Source organism: Amia ocellicauda, chromosome 10 (genome assembly GCF_036373705.1).
Source record: "Amia ocellicauda isolate fAmiCal2 chromosome 10, fAmiCal2.hap1, whole genome shotgun sequence".
Taxonomy (NCBI): domain Eukaryota; kingdom Metazoa; phylum Chordata; class Actinopteri; order Amiiformes; family Amiidae; genus Amia; species Amia ocellicauda.
The window spans coordinates 38,800,447-38,813,316 of record NC_089859.1 but is presented as its reverse complement, the minus strand read 5'-3'; the positions used below and the strand labels follow the sequence as shown (position 1 = coordinate 38,813,316).

The 12,870-nt window shown below is 35.8% G+C and overlaps 1 protein-coding gene across 1 annotated transcript in view; it reads right to left on the bottom strand.

Moving 5' to 3' along the window:
* Positions 1 to 12,311, bottom strand: part of LOC136760585 (myelin basic protein) — a 134,010-nt gene extending 121,699 nt beyond the window's left edge. The window contains 1 exon segment of the mRNA XM_066716061.1: positions 12,099 to 12,311. Coding sequence (XP_066572158.1) covers positions 12,099 to 12,147 — 49 coding nt within the window. The 5' untranslated portion in view covers positions 12,148 to 12,311.
* Positions 12,312 to 12,870: the final 559 nt, after the last annotated feature.

The following is a 12,870-nucleotide window of genomic DNA, read 5'->3' as shown; positions in this document are numbered from 1 at the left end:
TTGAGAATCATTTAAACTAGTAACCAGGGGGGCAGGGAGCTCTGACAATGGCAGATGTTCCACTAAGGAAAGAAAACAAAGGGAAACTGCTAGTAGGAAAGTCCTGAAGTATTTGTACCTCAGTGCCAGGGGTATAAGGAACAAGATGTTAGACCTAGAAGCCACAGTGCTGGCATGTGAAAATGATGTTGTAGTAGTGACAGAAACATGGCTTACAGAAAATGATGAGGATGAATACAAGTTGAGAGGATACACACAGCTTAGGAGGGACAGGGAAAATCGAAGAGGGGGTGGGGTAGCATTATATGAACACAAATTAGATCCCAGTAGCGGAATGTTTGTGGGTCAAACTGAACAACAGATCTGGAGGATTAGTGGTAGGAGTGTGTTACAGACCACCCAACTCAGATATCCAGCAAGATGTTGCATTGTACAATGTAATCAGGACTGCATGTAGCAAGGATGTGGCTGTTATAATGGGGGATTTCAATTTCCCAAACATAGACTGGGAAAGCCCGGTTGGGACTACAGAAGCAGAAATAGAAATGGTTGAGATAGTAAATGACTTCTTTCTAACTCAATTTGTCAGGGAACCAACCAGGGAGAGTGCATGTATTGACTTGATATTTTCAAATGACCAAGACAGAGTCAGAGGGACACTAGTTAGAGAACCAATGGCAAATTGTGATCACAATATGGTTAGCTTTGAGGCATTCTTTCAAAAAACAAGGACCAAGTCTAAAACAATGGTCTACAATTTTAGAAAAGCAAACCTTGACGTATGAGGCAGCATTTAGAAAGAGGTAGACTGGAACACACTGGATACAGATTCAGTTGAAAATGGATGGGTACATTTTAAGAATATACTACTTGAGGCACAGGAGAAATTTGTACCAAAACTTAGCAAATTGAGGACCAGAAAACATTGGCCAAAATGGTTTAATAGAGGTATGCAAAAAAATATCAAGAGAAAGAAAATGTTGTATAGCACATACAAAAGGGATGGAGACGAAACAACATACAAAGAATATGTTGAGCTGCAAAGAGACCTTAAGAAAGGGATCAGGAAAGCAAAGAGGGAAATAGAAAGAAACATAGCTCTTGGAGCTAAAACTAATGCAAAGAGCTTTTTTCAATATTACAACAGCAAGAGGTCAATAAAGGAGGGAGTGAAACGGATAAAGGGCAAAAACAGAAGTATCTTGGAAAATGAACAAGATGTGGCAAATGTTCTAAATGAGTATTTCACAGAGGTTTTTACAAAAGAAAAAACAGATAACATGCCACAGGTTAACAATCAGTCCAGTCAAACCCTAAGAGAGACCAGGATAAATGAGGAGGAGGTTCTAAAGGGACTAGCTGAATTAAAAACAAACAAATCACCTGGGCCAGATGGTATATTTCCAACAGTACTTAAATAAACGAGGGAAATGATTTATAGGCCGCTAACTCAAATATTCCAAATGACATTTAGAACCGGAGATGTGCCAACTGACTGGAAGACAGCAAATGTCATACCAATCCACAAGAAAGGGGACAAGGAAATTACATACCAATCAGTCTCACTTGCACCACTTGTAAAATGTTGGAAAAAATGATTAGACAGAAAATAGAGGAGCATCTTAATGAAAACCATATTCTTGGAGATAGTCAACATGAGTTTAGACGATGCAGATCATGTCTTACTAATTTATTAGAATTTTTTGAACATGCAACTGCAGCTGTAGATCACATGAAAGCATATATGATATGATATACTTTGATTTCCAGAAAGCTTTTGATAAGGTTCCACTCCAAAGACTGATCTTCAAATTGGAAGATGTAGGCATTCTGGGTAATGTAAGTAGATGGATTATGAACTGGTTGATGTATAGGAAACAGAGGGTGTCGATTAGAAGAGTTGCTTCTGGAGTGAGGTTGTTAGTGGAGTTCCACAGGGATCAGTATTAGGGCCTTTGCTTTTTCTAATCTATATTAATGATCTGGACTCTGGGATAGTTGGCAAACCTGTCAAATTTGCCGATGATACTAAAATAGGTGGCTCAGCAGATACAATCTCGGAAGCACAGGCTATTCAAAGGGACTTAGATAATATTCAGTTGTGGGCCGACACCTGGCAGATGAAATTCAATGTAGACAAGTGCAAGGTAATACATGCAGGTAACAGAAATGTCCACTATAATTACACTATGGGAGGAATAGAACTAGATGAAGTATCGCATGAGAAAGACCTAGGAGTCCATGTGGACTCCTCACTTTCTCCAGCCAAACAATGTGGGGAAGCAATAAAAAAGCTATAAAAAGGCAAACAGAATGTCAAAAGTGTAGAATTTAAAACAAGGGCAGTAATGTTAATGTTACAATACGCTAGTTAGACCTCATCTGGAATACTGTGTACAGTACTGGGCACCACACTTCAAGAAGGATATCGCTGCTCTGGCAGTTCAAAGGAGAGCAACCAGATTTATCCCAGGTCTGAAGGGAATGTCCTACTCAGAGAGGCTGAGGGAACTGAACCTTTTCACCCTGGAACAGAGGAGACTACGTGGGGACTTGATCCAGGTCTTCAAAATCGTGAAGGGCATCGACCACATCAAACCAGAGGAGCTTTTCAAGATCAGCAGGGACACATACACCCGGGAACACAAATGGAAATTGGGCTTCAAGGCATTCAAAACTGAAAACAGGAGACATTTCTTCACACAGAGTAGTCTTAATCTGGAACAAACTCCCCAGCGATGTGGTAGATGCTGAAAGTTTGGGAACATTTAAAAATAGACTGGATAGGTTCCTTGGATCATTCAGTTATTAATGGACACCAAACGAGCACGATGGGTCGAATGGCCTTTCTTATGTTCTTAAATGCTTCAGCATCTCAGCAGAAAGCATCCAGTCCACAGAGCAGACCCGACACGTTAATGTTAGCATTTCAATATGGTTGCTAGTTGAGATGAAGGCTAGTGAAGAATGTGCATTAATTATGGCTATATGTAATGGCTAGTTAAGAACATAAATCAATATGTTGGCTAGTTATGATGTCCCTAAGTTAGCTAAGTTTTGCTCAAGAAAATAACCACATAAAAAATAAAATGCTGCAGTCAATTTGTGAAAGCCTGAGCTTCATTCCTGTTGTTAACACACACACACCATATCTACCTCATCCAGGAGATACGATCCTGCCAGAACTTTTTTCTTTTTTGCCACTCACAAATGCAACAAAGCCTTCCAAGAAGACAGTAAAGGCTTAAGCTATGCCTGAACTTTAGTTAGGTTGAAAATTGTAGTTCAGAAAGTTGCACGAACTTAAAGCAATGTTTATGTATTGTTATTATTATTCATTATTATTTCAATTCATGCCTTAGTTTTAGGTTGTGTTTAGGTTGAAGTAATCTGATTTTTTGTTTTTTTTGTTTTTGCATTTCAGAAAATGTTTTCTTTAAAACCCAGAATGTAATATGGCACTTAAATACACTAAATGGGTTTAGTTTTGACAGATAATATAATAATAATAATGTGCAACAGCACTGCTACGATAAAATTAAACTGTGTAGTGATATTCAATAAATGGTGGATGAGAAGATTAAAGCTCAATTAAAATAAATAGCATGCGTAAATATGAAGGCAGTGCAACACACCATTATTAAAACTCCTTAAGAACAATGTTGGGTCATTTTGCACAGCCATCATTTTGAACTTTGTTGGTTCACTCTATAATTTGGTATTTTTAAATATACGTTTCTGCATACATTTAGTATAATTATAGTATTATTCTATACACGATTCTGACAAAGAAAAATAACAAGAGTGCGGAATGTTTAATTGTTTATCATTCACAAATCAAAATAATATTTTTGCAATGCAAGATTGTCTGTAATCTGGGCAGGCTGGCCAAAATCCAGTTGGCAGGTTCGCAATTTCAGTTAATGTACAGCCCTGTGTGTTTTATTTACCATTTGGATCTGATTCCTGTATCTATTGAATAACTTAATAGCACATACTTGTATCTAACTGGATTTGCTGTTAGAAATTATTGTTCATCATTGATTGACTAATCTATAACAATAAGGATGATTACTCAGTACCATGAAAATGGTTGTTAGTTATTTCTTGCATTGGAAATTCACATTTTTAAGTTTTTCCATAGTGCTCTCAAGAAGAACCAAAACACAGACCTACATGTTCACATATTTTCACTGCTAAATTAAACTTTCTTTAAACTAATCTTTCTGTACTATTAAGCAAAAATGATCACTCTACTAATTGACATCTAAAATGTGGCTAGATCATTTGCTGGTGTCCTGGCCTGGTCTTGTTTGAAAAATGTTTTGTTTTGTTTTTAAAAACATAAGCTATTTCACCTTTTTGCATTTAAGTTTTGCAAGTAGATTTTCTTAGACAACATGCATGTGTCTTCTGAAATAGCATCCATGTCTTTCCACATTGCAAGCAGCAATTACAAGGCACCAGGGTACAAGAGAACAATATTCAAATCAGCGATCTCTGAACTATTTGACCAAACCTGCATACTTTTCCATCTTAGCCTAAATAATGACATTTCTATGTATTTTCCAATCAATAATATTATTTAGCATTGCTCAGCTAAAGGTAATACTCAAAAAGGCCACAGTTTGGGAATGCTGCTTTCTGATATCTGAATTAAAGCTCAGCTCATGTAGAAAAGTCATCCAAGCCATCTGGTCTCTACATGCAGATGGGCCATCTAGTTCTTAAATATTAAACAAACAGGTGTGATGTTTGTAGCCCTCTTGCATTGACCTTTTCTCAGTTATTTTACTTGCTTGCATGCATGATAAAATAAACTGTCTTTTGCTGTACATCTTTACCACTCATCATTTTCACTGCATTTGATTCCAGTTTCCTGCAGTGTACACAGTCAAATGACTTAAATAAAAAATTTGTTTTACAAAAAATAAGCCGGAATAATCATGTGATACATAAGTGAATCACCATTAATCTCTGTTTTAATCTCTTTTTTAATGTGCTATCCAATAGTAACAATGCCATCTGAATACAAATGTTCATGAAAATGTTAGCCCTCCCCAGTATTTAAGTAAGCTACATTAAGCTACATCAAAATAAGCAGAGATTCAAAACTGTACTTTGTTAAGTCAAAACACAATGTTTGAATAATCATATGTAAATCTGATATATACACACACACTATCAAAATGAAAAGGGACCAAAAATAAAATAGAGAAAACTATGCTTGAACCATAGACATTTGCAATGGCTTAATGCCCATTTAAAAAGATAATAGTACATATGCAACTCCTTAAATGAAATAATTTCCCCTTGTAATGGAGTGTTCTTGTCCCACTTAGCTTGATGTTTTTTAAGAACAAAATTAGTTAAGAAGGCTATGTGGAAACCTAATCTGGCTAAACAATCATCTGCTGGTTATTTTACAAGGAAAGCCTGAAGATAAATAGATTAAAGTGTGTAGGTAAGTGAGTTACCATGTCTACAGGGAAGGAGATAAAATGATTGTGTATGCATCACTGACGTATTGTTTTGTTTTTAGTAAATACAAACTTTACAGCATGGGAGTACAGACCATGGGCCAGATTTAATCAAAACTTTGACACACCCGCTAATAGAAAACTACAGAATTTTTAGTAAGATGACACTTTCTTCTAATCAGAAATGTATTTCATTTGTATTTCTGGTTTAATCTTCTCAACACATAATCAATTTACTAGGTAGATTTCAAAGGCAAATAAGGCATATTTAAGGTACTACTTTCAATATAGCCAATTCTGAAGGAATGTATTTCATAATAAAATTCAAAACAGGTGCTTCTACTTCACAGCTGGAGCTCATAACTTTAAAAAAATGCATCTCTAACTGCTAACAGCTGGCTAATACAGGCCTTCACAATTTTAAAAGTCAGTAGGTTCCAGTACATTAATGGCAAGTGCTTTAGTATACCATGTGGAAACAATGAATTCACTGAAATATACACATAAACATATAGGCTATAAGTCTACATATAATTTAGCAATTAGCTAGGCCTAAATATTTGATTAATAATGATTAAATTATTATCAGGTGCAAATATCAGGCATTATACTTTTTTGCATTACAATGCAGACTAATGACTATAAGAAAACATACTTTAACCAATCAATTAATTTTCAATAATTAGCATAAATTACAACTGACAGCCTTAATAAACATCATGAAGAATGCATAATAGCAATGCATCTTTAAGGTGGTAGTTGATAAATCACATTTTCAAAAAGGCCTCATAAATTCTAATTCAAAGAATATCTAATGCTGAAGATATTTTGCACTCCACAGGTCTAGATCTGGGCATTCCCGTTTTAGTATGGAGAACCTGAAGACAATGCGTTAAATTCATAAGGAGAGATATGACTATGGACTAAAGACCTAAATTAGCTTTACAGAGCATGTTTATTTCCAGGCTTAACAATCAGTAGTTGCAAATGCCTGTGCTACATTTTATCTTTCTAAGCTGGTGGATCCCAAAAGATTCGCCTGTAGCAACTATCAAAAGGATTGTTTATGATTGTTGTTGTTTTTTTTTTGTTTTTTTTTTTTTTAATGTATTACTGAGGATCAAGAATTCAGGCATAGTTAATACCCAGCTGGCATTAACAACCACACACTCTCATCCTGGTGGGCACTGCTGTGCTGTTACAGATTACATAAAAATGTCACTCTAATGTGGACTCATCATACTGAATTAATCAACTCATTTTATTTTATTTTGTGAGCAGAGGTATTTGCTAAAAAGTTTACCCTGTTAACTCAACTTCAAGTTGACTCTTTATATAGCTTTTGCGCAACCTTATCTTTATATACTGTACATCTAAAGTCATACCTTTCTTACACTGATTTGTTTTACAGCAGTAAACTTAATTTGACTGAAGCGCTTTGTGGAACAAATCAATACTACCTTGCAATACAAAAGATCTGATATCTGTAAAACACCAAATTATGTTTTAAATAGCTCAGTTTGGGAGAATATCATACATTTTCATGACAACTTCAGTACTTTAAAAGAGTAGAATTCTGTACTCATTTTAAACAAGGTTTACACAGCATTCAGATTACTTACACATTACAGCCTACATGACTAACTATTCAAGCACCTCAATGCTCATAGGATGAATAGTTGGGATTATGCCAAAAGCAAAGAATGAGTATTGGCAAAAGTGAGATTAAAGGTACTAGCATTTATTTATTTATTTATTTAGGTTGCTTTTATTTTTTAACAGCGGATGCAAGTTTGATAACATTTGATATGGTCAAAAACTAAACCATCAAAACATGCACAATAAGCCCCAACCCCAAATCTATTCGATAACCTCATCATTAACCCTGACTGTTACATTGTTATACATGTGATTAACAGCAGAACTCTGATGAAGTGCATAAGGTATTCATATGATATTCCTGTGGTATGCGTATTCATAAAGACTGGGTGCCCCTTATTGTAAAGTGTGAGCAAACAATCTTACTACAGTAAGTGATTAACCTGTAAAATACCAAAATACTAATAGCTATCAAAACATTTACAGAAGACATTTACAGAAGACAGATAGGTTACATTACCAAAAGTACTGGAAAAACAAATACCAAACCATATACAATGTAGACTGATCTGAGCCTTTCTTTTACTGCTGAAATACATCTTACAGATGTCCTGAGGAATGAGGTGCCATTCCTCCATGTATGCAGTTCCTGCTTTCAGATCAAGAGGTGTGGTTTTATGTTGTCTTTTTATGGCTCCAGTGCTCTATCAATTAGGCCAGAACTCCAAGCAGGTAATCAAATGTTTTAAATGCTTTCCTCCTTGAACCACTGTGTTTGACTCCCTGCTTTGTAAAATTACATTATTATGTTCATGTATGTGAAGGCACTACCCTTGAAATTTCATTGATGCAGGCAAACCAGAATAATACAGTATACACTGATGGTCGAGGGGCCCTAAACTAAAACTCCTCTGGTATATGGGTGAAACATTCAAGACACTTTTCCAAAACCTACTGAAATACTGTTTTACAGTGTACTGCATGAACATCCTGACCAAGGTTTAAAACATACTCATCAGAATAACCTAATTCCTCCTCTTCTTTTATTCCTCAAATGCAACTTACAGCCTAGCATTCTTGTTACTGATTAGTATTACTCTGCAAGCTATAGACTACATTCCGTCATAAAAGGAACAGGATTAAAAATAAATAAATATAAAGGTTTCACAAGACACACTTGAAGCAATGCCTATCCAACCATATGCATTACCTATCTGATTGTGTTTCACAAGATTGTAGCTAAATTAATGTCAAGCTCTGAACAAACAGTATCTGTGGCATTTTGATTTCTTCATAATCTGCAAAAAACACATAGTATGCTCCACTCTCAACTATTTTCTGAAATTCCCACATGAACAAAGCAATCTATCAAATTCACCCTCATAGAGGCTGGGAACTAGGGAGGAGCTATAAAGGTTTTTCAGAAGCAATTTCTGTAAAGCAATAATTCTTATGTTATTATGTTTTAATTCACAGTCAAATCACCATGATTACTGAATGACCTTAATGACTGACAAACCACAATAATACAGCATCTTACGTTGTTGTTGTTTTTTTTTTTTTTCCAGTTCCTCCTTTAACAGAGCTTAATGAAAAAAGCCAATACTTTGTCTTTAGACCAGGAAGATTTTCTTTCAACATACCCTGAATTGGGGAAGCACTGAGTTATGTGCCAAATTCACAGATTTGATACACAGCCAGATACATAGGCTGTGGCCCACAACATCAAACTGCCATTCACCATAGGTTCTCCTTCTAATATCAGTCCTTCATCTGTCACTAGACCAAAAACAGACCTTAACCACAGTCTAGGCCAATCCTGCTCAACAGGATTTTAGACCTCCTTGTACAATTTGTCCCATTATCTTTTGTAGGAAACTGAAAAACTTTCACTTTTGCTACTGACTTCCACTTAATTTCTGTATAATCTTTGTGTACTGACCATGTGCAAAGCGGTGGCATATTGTAAGGTAGAATTATGAAAAATATTAAATGATATCATTTTTATTGTTTCCTGGTCTCTCTGATGAGGGTGTTTTCTAATGGTATTTATGTTGAGCTGAACAGTTTTGCTTCATAGGGGTCTCCACGGGGGTTGGTTTCCACAAATTTTATTTCCATACTGTGTCAGTATGGTACTCAAATGGCATAGTAATAAAAGCATGCCAGGCTGTCCCCACAAAAACTATAATTCCATGTAATGATAGCCATGGTAATAACTAAACGCAGAAGAGTTCAAATGGACTTTTTAAATGTGATGTTTATTTTAGCAATGGTGTTCAACTTTATTATACATAAAACAATTACAGAAGAAATATAAAAATAAAAATAAAAGTAAAGTAATGCAAAGTAAAGCCTGCTACAGAAGATTTACATAATCACTCAGAATGCTATTTGGGATATTTGGTTATATACTTTCATGATCCTGATTGGCATTATAGACATTAATTGATTTCTCTGGGTCCCTGATTTTGGCTTTAGTATCAGTTATAAAGCCTGGCCTGTCTGGTCTTGACTCAATGACAAAAACAAGCAGTGTAAAATATTGAAAACCTCTGTAAGCATAAAAGATATTTCACTTTTATTTACAGGTGAAAATCTGAAACAGACCATAGACAAAAGACAAGTGGATAAAGGAAATTAGCATCAAAAAGTGTCCAGTAACAGTGGAGTCGGTTTTTTCATTTTTGCTATGTGCATTCTATTAAATTCAAGACTATTCTTACTAGACAGAACAATACCAAATACACATTTGCAAGGCACAACCAATACATCTACATATCACTAATATAGCTCTGTTCAGGGTCAGTCACCCCACTCTACAAAACCAGTTATTTTCCTTGAAACTCAGAATGAACTACAGAGAGAATGACTGCAGGCCTTTTCCTAGTCACTAAATCAGTGAGGTATGGAAAAATGCTCTAACTCCTCGGAAAGCGCTTTTATTTTTAGCATGTGTCTAATCCAAAGATGGCAGAAGATTGTTAGGAGCTTTTACATAACTCCTATTTTCTTTTCAAACCTGCTGCAAAAAACGTATCAATCTGTGTATTTTTTATGAAAGGAAACAAAAAAATAAACTAAAATGATTTAGCTTTAATCTAATGCCAGAAAAATACACACACTGATCAGATTTGTATTGTTTTAATAGGAGGAATAGTTTCACTGTTTGTTTGTCAGTAGCTACTGTGAGAGCTTCCAATTATACCTAGCCATTAAAGGTATCACAAGCCAGTGAGTTCCCAAGAAACCTGTACTCCTTGGCACAGGGAAGTATAGCTCTAAATCACAGAATTAAAATACCCTATAACATGCATTGTATAACATTGCTTGGGGAACAGGTTGACATAATTGCATACACTTTTCTAAGTAAATACACACTAATATATTTATGTTGTAGCATTTCTGCCAAACTCTCCCAAATGTCAGGAGAGATATCAAACTTTTTGGCTGCACGCACCTCCAGCTGGCCTGGTCAAAGCAGCTTTCACCTGTCATGTCCACAGTAAGATTGCCAACAAATGAAAGGAAGTTCTGGAAATGATGCGTAATTGTATGAGAAAATGTTGATGTAGGCCTATATAAAGGAAAAGTGGACTCTCCAAGTGTACCTGAATCTATTATTGTTGAACAGTTTTACTCTTTCCCACTATGATGTCACCATGATGTTGGGATGCAAATGTGGCATGTGGAGTTGACCAACATTTCTTAAGTAACAATTAGGCATAACATAAACAACAAGTAATAACCCCCATTCCCTTGTTGGACATATCACTGTTTCCAGTGTCTGGAGATAGTGAGCGTTGTAATATAGTTGAGTACTGATGTTTGTATTAGTAGTAGTAGTAGTAGTAGTATTGTCATTGAAGAAAACGCACCTGTGCATATACAGAGTACACATTCTGCAAAAAACAAATACTAGCCCGTCATAATTACGATATTGAAATGATCAGATGTATTAAAATTATACTAATCATACAAATTTGATGCGGGGAAATCATTTTATTTTAGATTACTAATTTCCTTTTGTTCCGCAGCAACACGGAAAATGAGAGATGAACAACCACAACATTGAAAACTGGAAAAGATACAGTTGTAAAAGCCTTTATAGCCTGTTGCCTTGCACGATTGGTTTGTTTATGTTTGTTTTATTATATTGCGTGAAATAAACGGTTGCTTCTCCTGGGATCAACAGAAATGTAGTTACTATTTGAAAAGAGGCGCGTCTTTACACAGTAAACAAAAACAATGTTTGTTGAAAGATTTACTGCACCTCGAAGGCACCTGACGGTCAAGCTGAACTCACCCACCACATCCTGACCTAGAGCCTGAAACACTAGCACGGTTGCAAATCAAAAGGACAAAAGCACAGATTCGTGAGAAAATACCAATATCACAATCACTCATACCACCGACACTAACGTCATGACGTGACACCGGAAGCTGCTCTATGTTGTAGGCATTTATTCGTAACCTTGTGCTTTTTAACATTGCAGTATATCCCATCCTCTGTGCATGTGCACAAGTGAAATGCGTGAAAAATGAGGATTCCTAGGATCGCGATCAAATATACATTTTAAAGACGACCTTGCTTGATTTATTATGGAAAACATGGTTGTGAAACTAGATAAGCATGAAAGGAGAAAAAAAAACATGAAACGCCGATCATAACGGACATCTATATCAGTGAACGTGTTTTTTTGTTGTTTTTATATTACTTCCTGACTACAGGTTATAAAACAGATAGCTGATGTGTTACGCATTGTGTCTCCTGCGAGTAAACATACCGCGCATAGCACCGCATACCACATTTGCGTAAACGTAACCTACCTGAAGGGAGCGAAAGGTGTTGGACCCGAGCGTCTAAACCATGATTTATATCCTGCGCCTAAACCTCTCTCTATCGTCAAAAACACAAAGTCGCATCAGGAAGAAACAACGTTATCATCGGCCATGCACACGTGAAATCATATGTTACGAAATAAAATGAATAAATGGAAGATTGCGAGTTGTACTTGCCTTTGTTGGTACCTACTCCTCTCCCTTTGGGTTGAATCGAGGAATGCATCCACCAGAAGGATATTTAACAGGGGTTTCACTATCTTTTCTTGGATTCTTTCACTAAAGACTAAAGCACTATGGTAAAACAAAACCTTCCGCTTTAATGAAAGCACTGTACTTTCCTTTTTTTTTCAGCCTCCGTCTGTGAAGTGTATGATCATGCCTTGCAGCTTCCTGTTATTAGGTACCGAGTGTTTGTGCGGGGTGGGGCTGAAGCGACTGCGTGGATTTGAAAAAATAAAACGATATAGGCACAGCCAGCAGTTGTCATGTTAAGTGTTGACTTATTTATAACAGCAGGGTACTGAAAAATATTTACTGAACATTTTATATAATTGTATACTATAATTAGAATATCAGCGAAATAATGAGACTGGATAACCATGGACCTGTTAAGGAAGTCTTTTTATATTGTTCTGTATCTCGAAAGTTGAGTAACGTATTTGTATTCTACTTTATTAAATGAAACCCTACCAAGTTGAACAATTTCAGTTTCATTAAGAGTACAGTGAAACTGCGACAGATATTGGATGAAACTGCTAATATACTACTAAATTAATGGAAAATGCACCATCATGATTTACCTACATAAGTGAATTAACACACATTACTAATACCTATATAAAAATAATAATATTAGTAAAACAAAATGCATGCTGTAATTTAATAGTTAATCTTTTCTTATGGAACACATTATTCTTTAAGCATGGCACCTGTCATGTAACACATT